The 25,685-nt window shown below is 44.4% G+C and overlaps 2 protein-coding genes across 10 annotated transcripts in view; both read left to right on the top strand.

The window, feature by feature from the left end:
• The window catches only part of ZNF354A (zinc finger protein 354A), a 60,892-nt gene extending 50,369 nt beyond the window's left edge, over nt 1-10,523 (top strand). For all 7 annotated transcript variants that reach the window (XM_063707028.1, XM_063707030.1, XM_004043123.5 and 4 more), the window contains one exon: nt 8,407-10,523. In XM_063707028.1, the coding sequence (XP_063563098.1) occupies nt 8,407-9,968 (1,562 nt within the window). In that variant the 3' untranslated portion in view covers nt 9,969-10,523. The remainder of the gene's footprint in view (nt 1-8,406) is intronic.
• A 3,973-nt stretch (nt 10,524-14,496) lies between these two features.
• On the top strand, nt 14,497-24,514 carry MSANTD5 (Myb/SANT DNA binding domain containing 5). Of its 3 annotated transcripts, none has more exons than XM_055386461.2 (5): nt 14,497-15,062; nt 21,317-21,490; nt 22,892-22,976; nt 23,475-23,786; nt 24,126-24,514. In XM_055386461.2, exons 2-5 carry the CDS (start codon nt 21,485-21,487, stop codon nt 24,362-24,364), a joined length of 642 nt encoding a protein of 213 aa, XP_055242436.1. In that variant the 5' UTR covers nt 14,497-15,062; nt 21,317-21,484; the 3' UTR covers nt 24,365-24,514. The 3 variants fall into 3 exon arrangements, with proteins under 3 accessions (XP_055242436.1, XP_055242437.1, XP_063563138.1); XM_055386462.2 differs by having other exon boundaries at nt 21,381-21,490; nt 24,126-24,501; XM_063707068.1 differs by lacking the exon at nt 14,497-15,062 and having other exon boundaries at nt 21,074-21,490.
• Nucleotides 24,515-25,685: the final 1,171 nt, after the last annotated feature.

The raw sequence follows: 25,685 nt of genomic DNA, 5'->3' as shown, positions 1-25,685 counted from the left end.
CCTAGTTATCCCAATGGTGATGACAAGTAGTGTTGATTTCGGAGTACAGTACCTCAAAATATAGACTGAGCTTGAAATGTAAATTTGGGAGAACCTGATCAATATAGGGTGATTGAAATAATGGGAGAGGGTGAGTTGGCCTAGGGAGAGTGTTCACATTACAGTAAGAGTAAGAAAGAGCCTAAGACTGAATCTTGAGGAACTCCAGCATTTCAGGAAGCCAGGCAGAGAGAAATGAACCCATAGGGAAGACAGGTAAAAGCGTACTGTAAGGAAAATCAGGAGAGGCAGGTGACATTGGAGGCAAGGCTCATGATGGAATGGTAGCAGTAGATGGGGAAAAGTAGACAAATGTGAGGCAGATTTAGATGGCAGAATAAACAGGTCTTGGTAATTGATTAGATGAGGGGGCTGAGGGAGGGAGAATTATTAAGGATAACTCTTAAGGTTTTGATTCAGAGGTGGTGCCATTTACAGAGACAAGGGGTTGACCAGGTCGGAGGGAAGAATCGTGGGTGTGGTTTTAGGTGTGTTGACTTTGAGGCATCTGAGCTGCTATTTTGAGTAGGTCGTCTGTAAGGGGGAGTCGAGTATGGGAGATATCTTGCTTAGAGGATGAGTCTACAATTGAAGTTGCCTGTGGAAAGATGCAGAGTGAGAAGAATTGGGGGCCTAGAACTAAAGCTAAGGCACTCCAAGGATGATAAACTGTGGTACATCCACAGAGCTGTAAAGTGGAATGAGGAAGACCTCTGTAACTTCCACTATGGTGTGATCTCCAGAATGTGAGAATAAGTACAGAACAGCACAGTTAGTACTGTTATCTAAGAAAGGTGGGTGGGAATACCAAGAAAAGTGTGTGTGTATTTACTTACACTGTCATGGACCGCATAATGTTTCAGTCAGTGATAGCCTACATATATGATGATGCTCCCTTAGGTGATAATACTGCATTTTTCCTGTCCCTTTTCTATGTTTTAATATGTTGAGATGCACAAATACTTACAATTGTGTTACAGCAGCCTACAGTATTCAGCTAGGTAACATGCTGTGTAGGGGTATAGCCTAGGTCTGTAGTAGCCTATACCATCTAGATTTGTGTAACACACTCTGATGACTGCACATCGCCAACAATGCGTATCTCAGAACATACCCCAGTCATTAAGCAGTGCAATTATTTTTTTAGAAAGATAAAAGAAAAAGAAAAAAGGAGATCAATAAAAATGGTTATCTCTAAGGTGAAGGAAGAAAAAGGATGAAACAGGGGTAGAATCTATAACTTTTTGAGGTCTCAAAATTTTGACTTCAGAACTATAAAAATGGTTTATAAAATTATAAGACAAAATTAAACAAAAATGAGAAAGTACCCCCTACATATTGAAAGCAGAATGAAACAACCCTAATTGTGTTCCAGGTTGCTGGCTTAGCCACAAAAAGAATTATTTGAATTGCCTTTACATTGCAGCAGTTTGACTTATTAGTGGTAGGTATTCTAGGGGCAAAAGTAACTGCAAGCAGTAGTGTTAATTTTGATGGATGTGCTAAGAGCGGTTTTGATGTTTTTACAGATGAAATGATTTTGCTGTCTGGGATGTGCTCTAGCATAACCTAGTGGACGAGATGAAAGGGTTTGTGTTAGTTTGCTAGGGCTCCATACTGAAGGACCACAAGCTTCGTGGCTTAAAACAGTAGAGATTTACTGTCTCACACTTCTGAAGGTCAAAATCAAGATATTCGCAGGGCCCCACTCCCTCTGAGACTCTGCGTAGAATTCTTCCTTGCCTTTTGCTAGCTTGTAGCGATGGCCAACTTGGAGATCTCCGTGGCCTGCAGCTGCATCAGTCCTATCTGTGCCTCCGTCTTCACACTGTGTTCGCCCGGTGTCTTCACATCATCTTTCCTTCTGGATGCCTGTGTCCAAATTTCCCCAGTTTACGGGGACAGCAGTCACGTTGGATTAGGGCTCACCCCAATGACTTCATCTTAATTTGATTGAACGTGCAAAGACCATATTTTAAAGTAAGGTCACGTTCTGAGGTCCTGGAAGTTAGGACTTCTACGTCTCTCTTATGAATGATGCAGTTCAGCCCATAACAAGGTTGTCAATAGAATAGTGTTGCTGGTTATTGAAACTGGCTGGAGATTCACTGTACAATTCACACTACTTTTACATATGCTGAAAATTTCTATGTTAAAAGCTTTAAAAATAAGAGTTACCACAACAACATTTCTAAAACAGCTTTTCTCTTTTCCACCAGCACAAAGATGATGGAGGATGTTTACAAATAGGCAGTACTACCCCCATCATGGTTTATGTGCAGTTCCCAGCAGATTGCTCCTTGAGTTCTCTGACTCTAGAAAACCTTGTGAGACTGCAAATGCAAGTGACATTTTTATAGGTGGAGCTTTTACTCTGACTAGCTATAGGATAAGGTGGGGGTGGATACTTCAGCAAATAAGTCTGGAAAACTGACTTGCATTCAAAGACTTGGGTGCTGCCTTCAGCCCTTGTGCTACCCCTTCATCTAGCCTATGGCGATTCCTTTCACATCCTATCTTATATGTCAGTTCTTACAAAACACTCCAGCAACGTCCTGCTGCACCCCTTTTCTACCTGCACCCTCACTATCTAAGGACAGTTGGATATGATTCTAAGCTCGTGTTCACATCCATTTCTAGCTTATGTTTCTGTTGTAGAAATTGTCACATTGTATTGTGATTACCTATTGAGTCTTCATTTCTAATGTCTGACTATAAACTCCCTGAAGAAATCAACTGTTCCTTTTAATTACTGGCTCCGTAGGGAACTGTGGATCACCGATGCCTAGGATAGAGCCTAATACATAGTAGGTACTTTTTAAATATTTGATAAATTAATAAAGTAAGGCGTGACCAATGCTTTTTGAAATAACATGAGCAATTCTGTGTATTAAGAGGGGTAAATCCAGTGGGAAATAATACTGGAAAGGCAAGAAACAGGTCAAAGGAATAACTTAAGATCAGGAGCAAGTCACTCTACAGTGAGGAGATCCTGAACTTAGACATATTCACGACGGCTTGTTAGAGACATTTTAGTGATGAGATTTAAGAGAATGTGCAGCCTGGGCAACACAATGAAACCCTGTCTCTACACAAGATAAAAATATTAGCCAAGCTTGGCAGTGTGCACCTGTAATTCCTGCTGCTCAGGAGGCTGAGGTGGGAGAATCGCTTGAGCCCTGGAGTTTGAGGCTGCAGTGAGCTATGATGGCACCACTGCATTTCAGCCTGGGCAACAGAGCAAGACCCTGTCTCTCAAAAAACAAAAAAATGAAGATTTTGATGACTGCCTAGGGAAGAGAAAATTCTAAGATACAACTAAGAATTTACGGTAAAGTAACTGAAGAGATCATGGTGTCATTTTGAACTGGAAAACATATTAAAAAGGTTTGAAAAGGAATGCTCTGGGTTCAGATTTGGACAGGCTGAATTTAAAAAGAAAGATACACAAGTGGAAATTCTAGCCGGCAGTTGGAAAGACCTCTGTAAAGTATTTTTCAGGATAGTCGTACACATAAGAGGTATGGGAGTAAATGAAATCATCCAGGGAGAGAGGGTTGAAGAAACATTCTCCAGGTGTAGTGAGAGTCCAGGTGGAAGAGTCTAGACCTGATAACAGGAATTGGTCAGGGCAGTGGCCATCAGCAAGATCATTCTGGCTTCTCAACTTCTGACCTAGGTCTTCACCTTGTTTAACAGGTAGCTGAGGACTGGGCTTGATTCTAGGAGGAAGCAAAGGTTGAACTGCATCTGAGGAGACCTATTTGTAGGCCTCTAGAAAGTTCTAAACAGATCATAAGGAAGAGTCAGGATATCCACAATCCAAAACTCATGTCTGCTTCAGTGAAAAACATGATTTCAGGACTAAAATATTGGCACTTAAGAGTTGGGATGAGTTTTCCAGAATTGATAATGGACTTTCGAGTCGTAATCATATCCATTAAAAAATAAAAGCTCCCCATGTCCCATTTGCTTACTCTCCTTTAGAAACTGTTGAAAAGGGTTTCTGCTCTTGATGTTTCTATTTTCTCACCTCCCATTGTTTCCTCCATGCACTCCAGCTGGGCTTTCTTCCTTATAATTCCACTGATAGCTCTGTTATTAAATCCCAAACAGCCTCCGTCTTGCCACAATCAGGATTAAGTTTTTAGTTCTCAAATTATTTGCCACAGTTATTCACTCCTCCCTGAAGTAGTTCTTCCCTTAGCTTCTGGAACACTGTACTCTCCTGATATTATTCTCCTTAACCTCTTAATATTTCAGTGTCTAAGTGATTCCTTTCAGTTCTTCAGCTTTAAATCAAACCCACATGCTGCTGACCCCCAAATGCCTGTCTGTAGCTCTGACCTCCCCCAGATCTCCAGAATAATAAATATAATCTAGTATTTCAATATCTTCCTGCAACTCTATTAAGGCATCTCAGCCATCACAAACATACCAGAAACTGAATGCCCCCTCAGCCTTGCGCCTTTCCTGGTCTTCCCCTTCTAGCCTTGCCCCTTTCCTGGTCTTCACCTTCTAGCCTTGCCCCTTTCCTGGTCTTTCCCTTCTTGGTGGTTGGTGGCAGCTCTCAGAATTCTGGCTAGAAACCTAGGCATGATCCCTAACTTTCCTGTTTCCCTCTCAGCTTCCTGGGAGTCCTGAGTCTTGTTATTCTTGGTCCCGCTAGCTCTTCCTTCACTGTACAGTCTGGCGTAGTCATCTGTACCTCCAGCCCTTTCTCACCTGAAGAGCTGCAGTAGCTTCTCCAGTAGCCTCTCCCCTCCCTGCTTCCACTGGTGCCCCAGCATAGTCGGTCCACGCAGCAGCCAACTCAAATGAACATGTAATTCCCCAGTGGCTTCCCGTAGGCTTAAATTCCAGTCCTTAGGATGACCTGGGCCTTAGAGGATTTGTCCCCCACCTCCTGCTCCACTCTTTTGTTTTTTTATTTTTTGTTTACTTATTTTTTTTTTTTTTTTTTGAGATGGAGTCTCACTCTGTCTCCCAGGCTGGTGTGCAGCCATGTGATCTGGGCTCACTGCAGCCTCTGCCTCCTGGGTTCAAGCAATTCTCTGCCTCAGCCTCCCGAGTACCTGGGATTATGGGCGTGTGCCACCACACCCGGCTGATTTTTGTATTTTTAGTAGAGAACAGGTTTCACCGTGTTGGCCAGGCTGGCCTTGAATTCCTGATCTCAGGTGATGCACCCACCTCGGCCTCCCAAAGTGCTGGGATTGCAGCTGTGAGCCACCACGCCCGGCCCCATTCCACGCTTACTTGATCATTTCACCATTTTCCCTCTTCTCGCTTTACTCTGGCCAGTCTCTCTGCTGTTCCTAAGTCAGCCTCACTTTTGTGTGTGTTGGTTCCTTTGCCCAGGGAGCTCTTGAGCACTTTCTTCAGATATCCACGTGACTTTTATTATGTACTTGCTATTTGTCCCTTCATCCCCTCCTTCCCCAGCACATGCGCACACTCCAAAGTATAAGCTCCTTAAAGGCTGGAACCCTGTCTTATTGAATACATTATCTGCATTCCCCAGAACATTACCTGGCCCATAGTAGGCACTTAATGAGTACTTGTGAATGGAAAGGATGCTGCCAGCATATGTAAAGATTAACAAGTCAAGTCATGGAATGCTCCTGAAGCTGCATGTAGTTCAGCATACCTGGCAAGAAGCCAGGGGAGGGGGGTGAGGACAGGTGGATAAAGGTCAGATCAGATAGTACTCTATTCACCATGTTAAGGACTCCTAAGAGTCTTCAAGACTCTTAAGAGACTTCAGATGTGAATCATTGAAAATCTATTGGAGGACCTTAAGGAAGTTTGCCACATAGTAAAATATTGATCTTAGAAAGATTGGCTGGGCATGATGGCTCACACCTGTAATCCCAGCACTTTGGGGAGGCTGAGGTGGGCGGAACATGAGGTCAGGAGTTCGAGACCAGCCTGACCAACATGGGGAAACCCTGTCTCTACTAAAAATACAAAAATTAGCCAGGTGTGGTGGTGCACACCTGTAATCCCAGCTACTTAGGAGGCTGAGGCAGGAGAATCACTTGAACCTGGGAGGAGGAGGTTGCAGTGAGCCGAGGTCGCGCCACTGCACTCTAGCCTGGGTGACACAGTGAGACTCCATCTCAAAAAAAAAAAAAAAAAAAAAAACCACAGAGATTATTCTGGCTGCAGTGTGGAGACTGAATTGGCAGAGGGCAAGACTAGTTAGGAGATTATGGTAGAGATAGTAATGCATGGCAAACAAAATACCACTTAAGTACCTGATCCCCGTGCTCAGGGCTGTAGCAAAGATGAGGGACCTTTCTTTACACTAGGCCTAAGGCAGGTTCTGGGTCATTGCCTTACAAGCTAGAATCCAAGTTGCAGAATCTTGCTGCTGCCTTCTTCCCAGCACATATATTAAGCCTAGAAACAACGACCGATATTCACAGGGAAAAAGCACTTCATTTTTGCCAGTGCCCCCTCCATATATTTGGCCTAAATAATGTATTAAAATTTGATCATTTAATTTAGCAAGACTGAAATGGAGAAGGGACTAGGAAGGTGTTAAGCATAAAGTTAAGAAACTGCTTTCCCTTACAGTAAATAGTATAAAGATATAGGGCATGTGAAGTTAGTCAGGGAGGGTGTGTGGAGTGAAAAAAAAAACCCAAAACCCTAGGGAATACCATTATTTAAAGAAGGAATGGAAGAAGAGTTATCCATGAAGGGAACTAGTAAGTGAACACTAATAAGGGAAAAGCAAGATGTATTGTGTTTATTAAGCAGAAGTAATTTGTAGACGTGTGAAAGTGACTGTCATACAGGAATCGCAAATACAGTGAGACACAAGTGGTCCCTTTAAACAGTTACCTCTACCCCAGGAGAAGATGCTAAGACTATGTGCATAACCATTCCCCTGAGAGAATTTACTATCTATTGAATTGTGTTCTTATCCAATTTTAATATTTCTTCAATTCTGTTCTTTACTTTTCCATGTTAACCATGCTTTATCTTATATATCCATGCCTGTCTTATTGTTGATCTTTGACTCTTTTCAGCCATCCCATGTAGCCTCTCTTGCTTGATGCATGAGTAGGCTGCCTTCCTATCTTGCACCTCTTGGCTCTAGGCCTGTCTTGTGGCACCTCTTGTCGATTAATTCAATAACAGGGCCCTCCTGTTTGAACTGGCCCTGAAACCTCTCTAATCACCCATGTACTGGCCTAGGAGGCAACTTCTACAAGGGTCTGAAATGTGTATGTGTATGTATGTATAACACATGTGCATATTTGTATATATATGAAATAAGAATATTTGACATTGTTCCAGTTAGGAATGTATAAGTAATTAAGGCAGATTAACAAAACATACAACTTTTGTATATAATTGGAGTGCTGTCAAGAGGATCTGTAGGAAAATAGGGCATTCTGATCTGCTTGTGAAGAACAGTTACGTCAGAAAAGGAAAGTGAGATACATACAGACATAGATATAGAACTATAATATACTATATATGTGTGCATATATTATAAAGGTCAGTAATACATATGTTTAATACTCTGGTAAGTGCTATAGTAAGGAGAATGGACTGTGGCTGCTCAGAGTCAAAGGATTGAGAGAGTCCATTTTTGAACTGAATCTGAAGGATATAAGGGAATTTGACATGGGGTGGAGGGACTTTCCAGATTAAGAATAATTACATAAAGGCTGAGCACTGTGGCTCATGCGTGTAATCCAAGCACTTTGGGAGGCCGAGGTGGCTAGATGACTTGAGGTCAGGAGTTCAAGACCAGCCTGGCCAACACAGTGAAACCCTGTCTCTACTAAAAATACAAAAATTAGCCAGGCATGATGGTGGGTGCCTGTAATCCCAGCTACTCAGGGGGCTGAGGCACAAGAATTGCTTGAAGCCAGGAGACCGGTTGCAGTGAGCCGAGATCGCGCCACTGCACTCCAGCCTGGGCGACAGAGTGAGACTGTCTCAAAAAAAATTACACAAAGAAGATAAATGTGAAAAAAAAAAACAAAAAAAAATTAGGATTCCATCATGGGTTTTGGGTCCTAACCCCAAACTTCCTCTTTCAACTCATGATCCCCTTACAACCCTTTTTTCTGTTCTTCATTAGCCAATTCTTCTGGTTACTCTTTCTCACCCTCTTTAAATGGGTTTGCTTTATTTTATTCTTCACCCTAGTACTTAAATTGCTGTCAATTATATTTTATTATACTGTCTAGCTGTCCTATTTTTTCTTCTTGCAATTTTTTTCATACAGATATCAGGGCGTTATTTAAATGTCACCAATATTTATTCCTTCTACACTTTTAGTCTCAGTAGTCAGATGCTATGATATCACATGAAACATTTTTGATTTTTTTTTCCCTCCAGGATCGAAGAGCAGTCATAAAACCACAAAGTCAACGCAAACACAAGACTCTTCATTTCGGGGACTGATACTGAAAAGATCCAACAGGAATGTACCTTGGGATTTGAAATTAGAAAAGCCTTACATATATGAAGGCAGATTAGAGAAAAAGCAGGATAAAAAGGGAAGTTTTCAGATAGTTTCAGCCACCCACAAAAAAATCCCCACTATAGAAAGAAGCCATAAAAATACTGAATTGAGCCAAAACTTCAGCCCAAAGTCAGTGCTTATTAGGCAACAGATACTTCCCAGAGAAAAAACACCACCAAAATGTGAAATACAAGGAAACAGCCTCAAACAGAATTCACAATTACTTAATCAACCAAAAATTACAGCAGATAAACGCTATAAATGTAGTCTGTGTGAAAAAACCTTCATTAACACTTCATCCCTTCGTAAACATGAGAAAAACCATAGTGGAGAGAAACTATTTAAGTGTAAAGAATGTTCAAAAGCCTTTAGCCAAAGTTCAGCTCTTATTCAACATCAAATAACGCATACTGGAGAGAAACCCTACATATGTAAAGAATGTGGGAAAGCCTTTACTCTCAGTACATCCCTTTATAAACATCTAAGAACCCATACTGTGGAGAAATCCTATAGATGTAAAGAATGTGGTAAATCCTTCAGCCGAAGGTCAGGACTTTTTATACATCAAAAAATTCATGCTGAAGAAAACCCTTGTAAGTATAATCCGGGTAGGAAGGCATCTAGTTGCAGCACATCCCTTTCTGGATGTCAAAGAATTCATTCTAGAAAGAAGTCCTACTTATGTAATGAATGTGGCAACACCTTTAAGTCTAGCTCATCCCTTCGTTATCATCAGAGAATTCACACTGGAGAGAAACCTTTTAAATGTAGTGAATGTGGGAGAGCCTTCAGCCAGAGTGCGTCTCTTATTCAACATGAAAGAATTCACACTGGAGAAAAGCCCTACAGATGCAATGAATGTGGGAAAGGCTTTACTTCTATTTCACGACTTAATAGACACCGAATCATTCATACTGGAGAGAAGTTTTATAATTGTAATGAATGTGGTAAAGCCTTAAGCTCCCACTCAACACTTATTATTCATGAGCGAATTCATACTGGAGAAAAACCATGTAAATGTAAAGTATGTGGAAAAGCCTTCAGACAGAGTTCAGCTCTCATTCAACATCAGAGAATGCATACTGGAGAAAGACCCTATAAGTGTAACGACTGTGGGAAAACGTTCAGGTGTAACTCATCGCTTAGTAATCACCAGAGAATTCATACTGGAGAGAAACCATATCGATGTGAGGAATGTGGGATATCTTTTGGCCAAAGTTCAGCTCTTATTCAGCATCGAAGGATTCATACAGGAGAAAAACCCTTTAAATGTAATACATGTGGAAAAACTTTCAGACAAAGCTCATCACGTATTGCACATCAGAGAATTCATACTGGAGAGAAACCCTATGAATGTAATACATGTGGGAAACTTTTCAACCATAGGTCATCCCTTACTAATCATTATAAAATTCATATCGAAGAGGACCCCTAGAAAGTAGATTTGTGCGTGTGAAAGCCTTAAACCAAAGCTCATCGAAGAATACATCATTGAGAGAGATGTAATAAATGTAATGGATGTGAAAAAAACTAATAATTTATCCCTCATTAGGTATTTAATTCCATGGATAAACGTCAACTATATAATAGATATGAGGAAAGTGTTTGTGCCTGTCAGACACTTAAAAAAATAACCTGAGATGAAGAATTTACAATTGGAGACATTGACTTTAGCCATTTGTGAAATGGGTTTGCTTTTTCCCTTTTCCTACAGACGTATATGCTAGATGTCACGTGATCATCAGAAACATATGTGAGTGGGTGGGGAGGTGTGCTTTAGATTTCTCGTTAGAAGACTACCAAACTGGTAATATTTTTATAGCATTTTAATAGCATACAAATGAATTGATCAAATTATACCTTTTTAGAGAAAAGGACCAAAATAAAAGAAAAATAAATTATGAACTACCTCTCAGTCTCTGGGGTTCGTCCTTTTCCTACCCTGATGTCAAACTTGTGCATGGATTTCATTAAAAAAGAAAAAGAAAAATCTGGTCTTTTGTTCTAGTAGTTGTGAATTTTCTACTCAACTGTCTTAACTTGGTTTTGGATTTTATTTCTCTGAAGTCATTTATTAGGAAGGTGTACCAGTTATATGCCCTGAACTGTATTAGATAGAAAAACAGGCAATAATTTCAGGTTTAAAGCTACTAAATAATGTATGTATGTATGTATTATTATTTTTATTTTGAGATGGAGTCTCTCTGTGTCGCCCAGGCTGGAGTGCAATGGTGCGATCTCGGCTCACTGCAACCTCCGCCTCCCAGGTTCAAGCGATTCTCCTGCCTCAGCCTGTCGAGTAGCTGGGATTACAGACACCTGCCACCACACCAGGCTATTTTGTATTTTTAGTAGAGGCAGGGTTTCTCCATGTTAGCCAGGCTGGTCTTGAACTCCTGACCTCAGGTGATCCGCCTGCCTCGGCCTCCCAAAGTGCTGGGATTACAGGCGTGAGCCACTGTGCCCGGCCACCCTAAATATGTATTTTTTAAATTTATAATGAACACATCAGAAGAACTTTCACAAATCTAACACCTGTGGCAAACTCTTGAAAAGGACATTGCTAAGGTCTCAATGTTTATATCTCCCCCAAATCCCTATGTCCAAATGCTAACCTCCAAGGTGATGGTATTATGAAGTGGGATGTGTGAAGAGGTGATCAGATCAGAAGGACGGAGCCCTCAGTGCCCTTATCAGAGAGCCCCAAGGGAGCTTGTTCTGCCCTTCAGCCATGTGAAGGCACAGTGGTAAGATACCTTCTTTGAATCAAGATGGCCATAACCAGACACCAAACCTGCTAGCACTTTAAATGGGTTTCCAAGCCTCCAGAACTGTGAGAAATATTTTATTAGTTACCTAGTATGATGAGATTATTTTGTTACAGCAGCCCAAACAAGACATGTGAATTGTTTCATAAACTTAGTGTAGTGTGACAGATCCCCTACCAGGTTACCTAAGGGTTTATATCCACTGCTTGAGCCCTGAAGGCTGGACAGTAAGCAAAGGCCATGGTGCCCAGCCGAGGAGCAAGTGTCCCTGAGAACCCAAACATCCCAGAGTATCTGGGAACACACTAAGCAAACAGTCCAATCACACACGAGGCAAAGAGCCAGAAAACTGGCTTAAAAGCAGCTTAGAGGTGTGAAGTGGTACAGATCTCCAGAGCTGTCCTGCTGCCGTCCAGGAGAGCCCTGTATGGAAGTCATAATAAACTCATCTGCTCATCAAGCTGGACTTGTCTGAGTCATTCTTTGGTCTCTCGGCTCCTTCCCAGTTTGAGGGGGGACATTACAGTCCCAAGTTTTTCTCATAACAGTAAATATTTTTTAACTTTGGAGCAGGTACTATACAAGTTTACAAGTATGCAAGTTTTAAAACTGTACAAGTTTTAAGACAGACACAGGCTTTTCTTCAAGAAGCCATGAATTGGGAAGGGGATGGAGTTGGGCTAGCAAATGATCTGCTAGCAAGCAGATTATATTGCAGTTTTTGTTGTTTCAGTAGGCAAATAAGTTATGACAATATGTTCCACTATGAAAATATTGTAAAGATTTGCACAGGATGAAGAAAGAGACTCATGAAGAGAGCCTGGAGACATCAAAGCTTTCCAGGGGCAATGATGCCTGGGCTATATTTGAGGAGAATAGTAGGAACTCCGAGGGAGACAGAAGCATTCCGATTAAGAGGAAACAGCATGCGCCAAACCGCAGGTGGACAATAGGACATTTGGAAAACTTAATTTAGAACTAGTGAGCAGGAAAATGACAAATGTTAAAGCTTGAGTAGAAAGCAGAAGCCAAATCACAAAAGGCCTTATTTGCCAAGCTAAGGAGTTTGGATTTTATGGTAAAATCGGTGGAGTCAAAGATGGTAAGCAAGGGAAATTCCATAGAAGATAAGCGTAGGGGGTTGAAGAAAGCTGATGACTGATGCCATCCAGGAAATCTGGGCTGTTTAAATTCAAGTAATAGGAAAATGAGGGTTCCAACTCAAACAAGGACAGCATTGATGGAGAACAGGAGACAGATAATCATGTATTAGAATAAATAAGGCATGGTTTTCATAGGCAAATAGGTGAGAGTGGCGAGTCAGAAGAAAGCTGACTCACAGGTAGGGTTGCCAAATGTCCTGTATTTAATGATTTTGTCCTGAATCCTGTATTAACTTTGTTAGGATGCCTTAAATGTATTCAGGGTTTCTCCCCTCATTAATGAAAAATCAGCACTTTGAGCTACGGTTCTGCTTCAGTAATTGGCGCTTAAGTGGCAATACAAGCTGTAAATCATACCTCCACAGATCTGAACCATCTCTTATGTTTTCTCCTATGTGTTTGACTGAGGGAAGACAAAAGAGGGAAGTGAGAATAAAAGTACTTGTTTTCCGTATTAAAGGAAAAGACTGTTCTTTTGGCCAAATTCCTAAGTTGTAAAATAATCCCCAATAATTAGATCTTTGGATCAGTACACATGGTCTGAAAAATCAATGATGGCCTCGCTGCCAGTAGCCATGCTTCTGAAATCAACTTCCTGACAGCCTCCAGCTTCTGAATGCCACTTTAGTGCTGCTTCTAGACCACGGTCGGTCAGCAAGTCCCTCCTTACAGTGACCGTGCTTCTGGAAGTTAGCCAGTCGACGACCGTCTAATTCCAGTGACCACACTAACACGCTTGAAAGTCTAACAGTCCATAAACATCCCTGCCTCTGAAAATTTGCCAGTCGCAGACACTGAGCTGCTTAAAATTTTGGATAAGATGAGCTCTGGCTTTCTTCAGGGATCCTGTTACTGCAAACACAGTTCTCCCTTGCAGGCATGCATAAAGTTCGACTTTTCTGTGTCACATATCAAGTTCAAGTTTATTGTTAGTTTGTAAGTTTCCAACCTTTCAATAGTTCAGCCTCAATTTATTGGTAATTATGCTTCACTCTTGTGAGTGAGATGATCGAAATTAGTATTTTCAATTATTGTTATTTTTTATTTTATATTTTGTGTTAAGGATACTTAATATGAGATCTACCCTATTGCCTATTTTCATTTATGTATATTTGAATCAAAATGCAAGTATAAGTTTCATGATTAATTTTTAAAATATTTGGTATCAGAGAAAAGATGTTTTGAAGCTCTTTCTACAGTACACAATTGTTCATTCAGTATTGAACATATTGGAAAGTCAGATATAAGGCAGGATATAGTAACAGCTAAGCCTAAGTGATAGATGATTTCCCCAAATAGTGCTAAAGAAACGGATAAAGTAACAAATTTTCCGATGAGAGGAAATTCAGATAAAACAACCATAGCAGAAATTGTAATGACTTTCCACACTCAATCTTTTCAGCTCAAATGACCAATGGAAACACACCAAAAGTATTTCCTGGTTCCAAAACTGCAAACGAATTTTCAAGTGCCAGGATAAAATCTGCAGTAATAAAAATATGATCTTTCTGTTTACTATTAGAGACTATATAAAAGATCTAAAATGTCTCTTTTTACAGTATAACCCCAGATGCAAATAATCACAATGAGAATTTTTTTTTTTTTTTGCCTCTGCAATGTTTTTCTTTTGAAAACTTGTGCTTATAAAGCTGTCTTATCCCTTCTAGATGAGACCTGCGAAATTGAAGCTTTTTGCAGAAACTAAATTGAGTTAATAAGTCAAATTCTATTCCTTTGGTTGATATAATACAAATACAAATTTATGTAGATGTGTAGAAGTGCAAAAACTTTTTTTTTTTTTTTTTTTTTGAGACGGAGTCTCACATTGTCACCTGGCCTGGAGTGTAATGGTAAGATCTCGGCTCACTGCAACCTCCGCCTCCCGGGTTCAAGCGATTTTCATGCCTCAGCCACCCAAGTAGCTGGGATTACAGGCACCTGCCACCATGCCCGGCTAATTTTTTTTTTTTTTTTTTTTTTTGTATTTTTAGTAGAGATGGGGTTTCACCATGTTGGCCAGACTGGTCTCGAACTCCTGACCTCATGATCCACCCGCCTCGGCCTCCCAAAGTGCTGGGATTACAGGAGTGAGCCACCGCGCCCGGCCAGAAGTGAAAACAATTGTTATTCAAAATTAAAGCAAAGCCTGGAGTACGCTGTAGAAGGTGTCCTATCCATATTTTGCATTTCTGCATGATGCTACACAGACAACCTCTGACAGCCATCCTATTGACACTGAAGTCATCATGAAATTGTTCCCTTCCTTGGCATTTAAACTGTTTAAACTGAACAGTTAAAGGACTTTTGTGATTCTGTTGTCATTCGATATTCTTCTATTCTTCAATTCTCTCTTTAATTCTCTAGCACTCAGAAACTTATTGGAACTCCCAGTTTCAACTACAACATGTAAACGGCTTGGAAGTCATCACCCCTATCCTTACAAGAAAAAGCTAGTCAAGCTGAAAATCAGTGACTTTTATCTTTCTGAGAACTGAAGTCACAACTGTGAAATCTGGAGAGACGGTTGTATCCAGAGACACAGCTGAGATCTGTTTACTTGGAGCCCACTGGAGCCAAAACTGGGCAGAAAACTAACAGGTAATTTTGATGAATTGCTGGAGGTTGACTATGGACTAAACTGAGAATGTGGAACTTCTGGGTCCATAGTCATAACGGGTCCCGCATACCGCCACTGCCATTAACTCCAGGAATCCCAGCAGATTCCCAAGGTCATGATCTGAGAAATATCCCCTGAGGGCTGTGGCAGAAGAAGGGGACTCATTGTGAAATACACCCAGAGTCTTCTCCATAAAAGCCGACACTCTAGGGAAAAAAGCTTGCCAGAGTCTTATGCTAGCTGGAGGAAGGACATTCCCCCACTCTCTCTATCCTTCCTGTCTCACCTAAGGGGGAGGAAACTGTCAACATGGCTCAACACTTTGAGGATTCCAGTAGATTGGAATCCTGCAAGCAGGAGAGGGAGGACAGGGCAAGGAGGCAAAGTTATACCACTGGAGAACACTTGAATAGGTCCCAGCCCTTGGACACAGGAGTACCGACAGATTTAACTGGAAGATTATAGAATGCACCCCCTCTGCCACCATCCCAGCAGAGCCGCAGTGCAACAGCGCTGGGTTATAGCAGACAGAGCCACAGACTGTCCCTGAGGAGGACCATTTGGGGAAACTCGGTCACAAGTGGAGACGAAAGCAAGGATACTAGAGGAATTTGAAGCCCCTGGCACCTATGGCTAGACAGAGAGAGACTCTGTCTTGGAAAAAAAGAAAAATTGGCTGGGTGCGGTGGCTCACACCTGTATTCCCAGCCCTTTGGGAGGGCGAGGCAGGCGGATCATGAGGTCAGGAGGTCGAGACCAGCCTGGCCAATATGGTGAAAGCCCGTCTCTACTAAAAATACAAAAATTAGCCAGGCATGGTGGCGGGTGCCTGTAGTCCCAGTTATTTGGGAGGCTGAGGCCAAAGAATTGCCTGAACCCAGGAGGCGGAGGCTGCAGTGAGCCAAGACAGTGCCACTGCACTCCATCCTGGGCGACAGAGCGAGACTCCATGTCAAAAAAAAAAAAAAAGAAAAGAAAGAAAAATTGCCACGTATTCTCTGCCAGCATTTCTTTCAAACTCCCTTGTTGCATAATACTTCATCGCTCTTAGATAGATTTCCCTTTGTCACTAGGGAACCTGAAAAGACTCCATTTCGATTTGCAAATAAAATACTTCCTTGGTACATCAGAAACTACCACTGGCTCACCCTGTCCCGTTTCTTTCTTTCTTTTTTTTTTTTTTTTTTTTAGTTAATCCAGGGAAGTTCTTTGCAATTTTTATTATTTTAAAAAATATTCGGCCGGGCGCAGTGGCTCATGCCTGTAATCCCAGGACTTTGGGAGGCCGAGGCGGGTGGATCGCCTGAGGTCGGAAGTTTGAGACCAGCCTGACCAACATGGAGAAACCCCATTTCTACTAAAAATACAAAATTAGCTGGGCGTGGTGGTGCATGCTTGTAATCCCAGCTACTCGGGAGGCTGAGGTTGAAACCTGGAGGCGGAGGTTCCAGTGAGCCAAGAACACACCATTGAACTCCAGCCTGGACAAAAAGAGCAAAACTCCATCTCAAAAAATATATATATTTTTAATAATAAATATATATTTATAAATATATATAGATATATTTATATAGTTAAATATATATATATTTTTGAGATGGAGTTTCACTCTTGTCACCCAGGCTGGAGTGCAGTGGCGCAATCTTGTCTCACTGCAACCTCCGCCTCCCAGGTTCAAGAGATTCTCCTACCTCAGCCTCCCACGTAGCCGGGATTACCTGCATGCACCACCATACCTGACTAATTAAAAATATATATATTTTAAATTAATCCAGGGAAACCTGTCCAGTGTCTGACCTGTGCAGACCTTCCTTCACAATAGGCACACCCCATTACTTTCAGTCACTTTCCCCCAGTATTCTACCCTGTTGCCCTTCTAGTTTCCAAAAATCCAGCCAAAATTAATCATATATTAATTTTTTACACTGAAACATTGAAACAGTATCCCCTAGATTAGATGATTTTCCCAAATACTTAAAACTGAACACCCAGCTGGGCATCGTGGCTCACGCATGTAATCCCAGCACTTTGGGAGGCTGAGGAGGGCAGATCACGAGGTCAGGAGATGGAGACCATCCTGGCTAACACAGTGAAACCCCATCTCTACTAAAAAAATACAAAAAAAATTAGCCACGCGTGGTGGTGGGCACCTGTAGTCCCAGATACTTGGGAGACTGAAGCAGGAGAATGGCGTGAACCTGGGAGGCAGAGACGGGAATCTCTTGGAAGCTGACGATGGAGGATGGCTTGATCCCAGGAGGTCAAGGCTGCATTGAGCTGAGATCGCGCTACTGCACTCCAGCCTGGGCGACAGAGCGAGACTCTGTCTCAAAAACAAACAAACAGACAAACAAACAAAAAACTGAACACCCATGTTTCGTCACCCTTGAAAAGACAAGCAGCCCTGAAAATGTGTGAAAACCATTTCTTTTAAAGTCATAGTCTCCTGTCTAATCTCAAAGCTCAAGAAGTCTTTCCTAAATCAGGTCCCAATCTCCTGCCCTAGGCCCCAGAGATTCTGTGGCACTTACGTCTGTTGTCAGAAATAAAAAGGTCCCTGGCCTTCGGAGCCTGTCCAAGCTCAGCCTCTCCAGGCTCAGCCTCTCCAAGCTCAGCCTCTCCAGGCTCAGCCTCTGCAGGCTCAGCGTCTCCAGGCTCAGCGTCTCCAAGCTCAGCCTCTCCAGGCTCAGCCTCTGCAGGCTCAGCGTCTCCAGGCTCAGCGTCTCCAAACTCAGCCTCTCCAGGCTCAGCCTCTCCAGGCTCAGCGTCTCCAAGCTCAGCCTCTCCAAGCTCAGCCTCTCCAGGCTCAGCCTCCCCAGGCTCAGCGTCTCCAGGCTCAGCCTCTCCAAGCTCAGCGTCTCCAAGCTCAGTGTCTCGGCCCGGATTGTGCATCAGACCCACCTGGGACCCTCTGAGCTCCTCGTGCTTGGGATCAACCTGGATGGTCACACTGGAATCTCTGAGAAGGGACTCTCAGGATGGTCACACTGGAAGAAGGAACTCTCAGGATGGTCACACTCTCTCTTGGGAGTGCTAGCCTGAAGCCTGGGCAGTTCTAATCTAATCTAATCTCCCACCTCCCAGGGGCCCAGTGAGGTGGGGCAGGACCAAGGTGGCCCCTGGACTCAGTGTAGTTCATGGCAAAGCCCATGATACTCCTTTAAGGCAAAGAGCTCATGCCAGACTAGTGTTACAATCACCAGAGGACTTTTCTCCACAGTGACCAGCCCAGGATAACTAAATTTGAATGATTGGAACTGGCCTTTGAGAAAGCCTTCCAGCTGATTCCATTGTAGAGTCAGGGCTGGGAAGCTGTCCTATCACGGGATTCACATGTAGACAAGATCCACAATTTCACTGAATGCATAGGCCAGTGGAAGAGCTAGACTTGACCAGGGAGTTGTGTTGAAATGTACTGTGTCCAAGTTGAGGACAGCATGGCGAGGCAGCACCTGTGAGGAGTGCCAGGGATGGAGAAGGCCCCCACGCCCAGGGCGACGGGGGCCTGCAGGAGGAGCGGGCCTGATGGGTGACTGGTGATGGGAGCAGAGCAATGAGCAGAAACAGCAAAGGCCCCGAGGCCACACGGTGCCCAGTGTGTTCAGGAAATGGGAGAAGCCTGGAGCCCAGACAAACAGAGAAAATCAGCTTGATCTGAAGCTGCCCCAGGGCCATGGAATGAAGGATGTCTGTGCTGAAAAGCCACAGAAACAGGCTTGGTGCATATACCGAGGACAAGATAAGCAGGGTCCCCATTAGAAGCCACAGAAACAGGCTTGGTGCATATACCGAGGACAAGATAAGCAGGGTCCCCATTAGAAGCCACAGAAACAGGCTTGGTGCATATACCGAGGACAAGATAAGCAGGGTCCCCATTAGAAGCCACAGAAACAGGCTTGGTGCATATACCGAGGACAAGATAAGCAGGGTCCCCATTAGAAGCCACAGAAACAGGCTTGGTGCATATACCGAGGACAAGATAAGCAGGGTCCCCATTAGAAGCCACAGAAACAGGCTTGGTGCATATACCGAGGACAAGATAAGCAGGGTCCCCATTAGAAGCCACAGAAACAGGCTTGGTGCATATACCGAGGACAAGATAAGCAGGGTCCCCATTAGAAGCCACAGAAACAGGCTTGGTGCATATACCGAGGACAAGATAAGCAGGGTCCCCATTAGAATGCAACAGCTGTTGTCCATGGAAGTAACCTTGATGCCTGCACTATTTTAATTTCAGCATGAATAAAAAGTCAGTTAATGGTACTTATTTAGAAAATAAGGTATCAGGCTGGTTGCGGTGGCTCAAGCCTGTAATCCCAGCATTTTGGGAGGCCAAGGTGGGTGGATCACCTGAGGCCGGGAGTTCAAGACCAGCCTAGCCAACATGGTGAAACCCTTCTCTACTAGAAATACGAAAATAAGCCTGGTGTGGTGGCACGCGCCTGTCATCCCAGCTACTTGGGAGGCTGAGGCAGGAGAATTGCTTGAAGCCAGGAGGCAGAGGTTGCATCACTGTACTCCAGCTTGGGTGAGAGAGTGAGACTCTATCGGAAAAAAAAAAAAAGAAGGAAAGAAAATAGGCTATCAGTAATTTCTGATTGAGAAGAAGCTGTCACTGAGAAGATAAAGAATTCAGGAATTATTTCTGCATTTCTGTTTTTGAAACAGCCTGGATACAGTTGCCATTTATACCAGGGCAGAAACCCTGACGATGAGCTGAATGGGAGGTGATGCTGGGGGTGAACACGCTGAGTGCAGGCTCCTGCTAGATACAGAGCTGAGGAGCCTGAAGTTTCTATTTGCCTCCAGCAAGACAGAGGGCTCGAGCCTGGGGAAGAAGACGGTGTTCATTAACATTTGGGGGAGAGGAAGGAATAACTTGGTCAGATTTTTGTCTCAGATGGTCCCTGAGGCAGAGTGGGGGTGTATTGGACAGGCCCAAAGTGGGAAGCACAGAGAAGAGTTTCCTGGCCATATGGGCATCAGGAAATGGAGGCCTGAAATCTGTCTGTGGAAATGAAGAGACGGTGGTATTTTTAGATGACACGGAAAGAAGCAAAGATTAGTCTTAAGCCACATGGAGTTTGTTCTGACTTAAGGTACCACTAGGCCCAGCATGGTGGCTCACACCTGCAGTCTCAGCAGTTTGGGAGGCCGAGGCAGGAGGATTGCTTGAAATGAAGAGTTCACAACCAGCCTGAGCAACGTAGTGAGACCCTGTCTCTACAAAAAAAAAAAAAAAAAGGCCAAGCATGGTGGCACAAGCACCTGCAGTAATCCTAGCTACCTGAGAGGCTGAGGCAGTAGGATCACTTGAGCCCAGGAGTTTGAGGCTGCAGTGAGCCATGATCATGCCACTGCACCCCAGCCTGGGCAGCAGAGCAAGACCCTACCTCTAAAAATAAAAAATGGGTAGAAATAAAGTACCATTCGCTGTAAAGCCCCCTTCCCTGTCTTCTCAGATGCTATCATGAGCTAAAAGCTGTGAATCTTAGGATTCTGCTGAGTAGAGTGGAATCAATCCCAAGAGTTAAGATTTGTTCTGAGGGGCATCCCTAAGCCTGGACTGCATCTGAGATTCTGAAGCCAAAAAGCAACCTAGGAGTCGCTTCCCTCACATGCTGGGCACTCAGCACCCTCCTTCTCCGTCCCCACCGTCACTCACTCGCCCAAACTATTAACCACCCTCCGATATCCCTCTGCTTCCTCATTTCTGTATATGCAAATCTCAAGTCTGTCCTCTTGTAAAGAGAAAGCTCTGTTCGCCTCTCTCTTCCCTACCCTAAACTCCTTTTTAATCTAAGCTTCTCATAGAGGCTCCCACATCCATAACTGCCATCCATGCCATCCATTCACCCTCAACCAGCTGAAGCCTAGTCTCTTCCCCTAATCCTTACATCACAATTAATCCTCAGAGGTCAAACCCTAAGGACAAAGCTGACCATTCAGCACGAACTCAGGGGGTAGGGGTAATTTATCTATAGGAATGTAACAACCCATCCCTTTGCATTTGGAGATGCTGGTCTCAGAGACCCTTAGAACCCCTGCCGAGTTGATCTCCAATTTCCCTGTTGCAGTTATTCAATCAAATTCTCGTCTGGATGAAGGGATTTTGTGGATGTGATTAAAGTACTAAATTAGTTTATCTTTAGTTAATCCAAAGTCTCCAGGTTGGGTGGGTCTAACCCAATCACATTTAAGATATTTAAACATGTCCCATCTGCATTGGCTTCAGAGACCTCCAGAAGCCGACAGAAGCAAGCACATTTCCACACTCGGGTTCCTCCTGACTCTCCTAGGTTCCATTAGAGGAGAGTAAGTGCCAGTGTTCCGCCAACTCAGGAACAGACCAGACCCTGCAGGCACAGTGAGAAGACTCCCAGGAGAAAACTCAGGAGTAGAAATGGAGGTAAGTTGAAGGGAGCCCGCTTGCTGTTTCGTGGGAGGATGGCTGGGGTTGGCTTTCATTTCATTTCACAAGAATTTTTGCAGCCATTGAAATGTGTGCTGTTCCTTTTTATTTTTATTTATTTATTTTTTTGAGATGGAGTCTGGCTCTGTCGCCCAGGCTGGAGTGCAGTGGCGTGATCTCGGCTCACTGCAAGCTCCGCCTCCCGGGTTCACGCCATTCTCCTGCCTCAGCCTCCCGAGTAGCTGGGACTACAGGCGCCCGCCACTACGCCCGGCTAAGTTTTTGTATTTTTAGTAGAGACGGGGTTTCTCCGTGTTAGCCAGGATGGTCTCGATCTCCTGACCTCCTGATCCGCCCGCCTCGGCCTCCCAAAGTGCTGGGATTACAGGCGTGAGCCACCTTATCCTCTTAGGCACCCGCTTCCTCTGTATGTTCAGCCACAGGCAGCCTTTGGAATTAGACTGATGCTTTGGGGGATCGTTTTGAATCTTTGTTAGTTGGTATGGGAAGAAACTTCAGTCTGTGGGTAATTTGACCCCGCTGCTGAGGCGCTACTCTCCTAGCACTCTCTTCAAAGCCCCTTGGACTAGGCAGACTTTTTACTCCAGCTGCGGAGACTCAGATTCTTCACCGCCCGGAGTGACCCCAGGAACTTTCCAGACTGCTCCTTTCTCGCGGTGTTTTCCCAGCCCAGGCAGTTTCCTCTCATTCATGCTCTGATCTGCTTGGACAGGGGACTTCCCAGTAGATCCACAGAGCTCTCTCTGCTTCCCTCTCTCCACCCTCTCCCCAGTACTGCTTCTGTGTCCTGTACTTGCCAATGTGAGGTCCAGCAGACTCTCCCCAAGTTCTCAACTCAGAAGAACACACGCTCTGCTTGATTTCCCTCTCCCTGCTCCCAGCCTGGAAATTCCGTGCGGGTTTGAGCTGGGTACTTGCAGGAGCCCCAGCCCTTGTTTCCTGCCTTCACTCCACTGTCCCATGCGCCCTTGTCCAGTGTCTAAAACCACTGGGCTCATATCGTTCATCTGGCAGTTTACTTTTTAAATACAAGGAGGGCTGGTCGCAGTGGCTCACGCCTGTAACCCCAGCACTTTGGGAGGCCAAGACAGGCAGATCACGAGGTCAGGGGTTTGAGACCAGCCTGACTAACAAGGTGAAACACCGTCTCTACTAAAAAAACACCAAATATATTAGCCAGGTGTGGTGGTGTGTGCCTGTAATCCCAGCTACTTGGGAGGCTGAAGCAGGAGAATCACTTGAACCCAGGAGACAGAAGTTGCAGTGAGCTGAGATCATGCCACTGCACTCCAGCCTGGCGACAGAGCAAGACTCTGTCTCAGAAAAAAAAGAGAGAGAGAGAGAGATTCTAATATGTCTTTATCTTTTTTTTATTAGAAAGTAATACTTCCCACTGAAACTACCATAAACATCCAGAAAATGGAGCAGGAAAACGCAGCCCAGGGATCAGAAAAGCCCTCAGGTACAGTGTCCTCAGAGTCTTACATGTAGTAGAGAAAATTTTCCAGCACACCTGCATCTTCTCGAGTCTGATACGCTCATCCAAGCCCCAAGAGGGGGCATCTCAGGGGATTCCAGGGCTGCCCTCAGCATCCCCCAAGCTCCCTGCCCACAGCTCAGGTGACAGTAAAAGGCCCCACAGGGATGGGATGTGAGTCCCACATCAGGGGAGCACTCTCAGGCAGCAAATATGCCATCACACCCTGTCAGTAGCCTCTGAAACATTTTAAGGAACTTGAGCAAGACCCAGGCTCTCAGATGTTTCCTTGCCTGTCCCAGTGACTGGATGTGTCAGGCATCAGGACTCAGGCAGATGCTGAATCTCTCACTTCTCATTTAAGGTCCTATTATCTCCCATAACTGAATAAAGTCAAGTTTGGACCTGTCCATGTAGAGGCAGGATCCTGCACATGTGCAGGTGAGTTATGCCAATTACGTCCATATTCCTCTTTCCTTCCAGTCCAGTCAGTTAAACCTTGGAGTGACCAGGAAATCCGGAGTTTCCTGCAAGAATGGGAATTTCTTGAACGTGAGGTGTACAGGGTGAAGAAGAAGTATCACATAGTATCAAAAGCAATTGCTCAGCGTCTCAAGCAGAGGGGTATCAACAAGAGCTGGAAGGAATGTCTCCAGATGCTAATAAGCTTGCAGGACTTATACTTCACTATTCAGGAGGCCAACCAGAGGCCAAGGTGCCAACCCTTGCCATGTCCTTATGGCGAGGCCCTGCACAGGATTCTGGGGTACAGATGGAAGATCAGCGTCTTCTCAGGTTCGTGTCTTTTGTGTTCATCTCCACGGTCTAGTGAGTGCCATTGTCTTCCCCCACCCCACCCCCACCATCCTTGTGCCCTGAGTAGAGCAAAGAATGATGGGACAGGCCCCTGCCCAGAGTCCCTCTACACACAGCACAGGGGACTTGCTGCTCTGATGGGCTGCCTGCCTCTATTTTTCCTTTTTATTCTCCCCCAAAGTAATAATTCTGAGGACTTTGTTCGTGGACTTGTTCAGAATGGACATGGCCCTGGGGCTGGGTGAGGTCACAAGCAAGGATTCAGGTACAGGGTGGGTGATGGCTTCATGAGCCCTCCATGTGTCTTCTCTCTCTCAGGTCCTCCCTGTGCAGATGTGGTTAACCTCGCACCTCCCGAGCACCCGCCCCAGGCCTATGGCGTTCCCATAGTCTTTCAGGAGCCGACGTGGGCCCCAACACCTGTGATCTATGTGGAAAATCCTCAGGTACCCGGATGGGAGCCCTGGAACATGAATGGTCATGTTCCATATATGTATCCTGCTTTGCCCCCGGCAGCCCCAGGCCCCCTGACACAGTGGGCCATCTCTACTGACTGATCCAGGTCTTGAAGACATTTAGAATCCGGATCCTGATTCGTCAGAAAGACTGAAAAAAAGCACAATCTGTGTGTGTTAGTAAATGACTCCTTCCTCTCCTCACCTGGTGCAATGAGAATAAATGTGAAATAAATGAATGACCGTGACCTCATCCCTTTCTGGCTTGTGCTTGTGGCTTGGGTTGAACCTTTAATTGTAGAAAGACCATGGGACAGGGAGGGAGCTCAGCCCCCCAGTGATCTTGGACCCGTCCTTTCATTCCTGCATCATGCTTCCTGCATGGAAGCTCCTTTGTAGTAAGGGATAACTTTTATCCCAGAGGTAACTGCTCAATCCTGCCTTCATTTCCTGGCTGTGTGATCATAGAATTTTTTTTTTTTTTTTTTTTTTTTTTTTTTTGAGATGGAGTCTCACTTGGTTGCCCAGGCTGGAGTGCAGTGGCATGATCTCGGCTCACTGCAACCTCCGCCTCCTGGATTCAAGCAATTCTCTGCCTCAGCCTCCTGAACAGCTGGGATTACAGGCGCCCGCCACCATGCCCAGCTAATTTTTGTATTTTTAGTAGAAATGGAGTTTCACCATCTTGGCCAGGCTGGTCTTGAACTCCTGACCTCAGGTGATCCACTCGCCTTGGCCTCCCAAAGTGCTGGGATTACAGGCGTGAGCCACTGCGCCCAGCCAGAACTTTTATTTCATGTTTCTGAGCCTCCAGATCCTCGTATTAAAATTAAAGCTGATATCTCACTTCCGGAGAGAGTTTTTGGATAAAAACACATAGGTGGCATAATCACTGTGTGTTAAGTTCATTTTTCCACATTTGTGGGTGGTCTCATTGAGAGGTGAAGCCAGCTGGGCTTCTGGGTCGGGTGGGGACTTGGAGAACTTTTCTGACTAGCTAGAGGATTGTAAATGCACCAATCAGCACTCTGTGTCTAGCTAGAGGATTGCAAATGCACCAATCAGCATTCTGTAAAAATGGACCAATCAGCACTCTGTAAAATAGACCAATCAGCAGGACATGGGCGGGGGCAAATAAGGGAATAAAAGCTGGCCACCAGCGCCAGCAGATGCAAGGTGCTCAGGTCCTCTTTCGTGCTGTGGGAGGTTTGTTCTTTCTTTGCTCTTCACAATAAATTCTTGCTGCTGCTCACCCTTTGGGTCTGCACCACCTTTAAGAGCTGTAACACTCGCGGTGAAGGTACGTGGCTTCATTGTTGAAGTCAGTGAGACCAAGAACCCACTGGAAGGCAGAAACTCTGGACATATCTGAAGGAACAGACTCCGGCCACACTATCTTTAAGAGCTGTGACACTCACCATGA

The sequence above is a fragment of the Gorilla gorilla genome, chromosome 4 (genome assembly GCF_029281585.2).
Source record: "Gorilla gorilla gorilla isolate KB3781 chromosome 4, NHGRI_mGorGor1-v2.1_pri, whole genome shotgun sequence".
Classification (NCBI taxonomy): domain Eukaryota; kingdom Metazoa; phylum Chordata; class Mammalia; order Primates; family Hominidae; genus Gorilla; species Gorilla gorilla.
This window is presented reverse-complemented; position numbering and strand designations above follow the sequence as displayed.

Bases quoted from the DNA above. Each gene is read 5' to 3' on its own strand.
- MSANTD5 (XM_055386461.2), top strand. The intron at 22,977-23,474 runs GTACAGTGTCCT...CTTTCCTTCCAG, and splicing joins GGGATCAGAAAAGCCCTCAG to TCCAGTCAGTTAAACCTTGG. The intron at 23,787-24,125 runs GTTCGTGTCTTT...TCTCTCTCTCAG, and splicing joins GAAGATCAGCGTCTTCTCAG to GTCCTCCCTGTGCAGATGTG.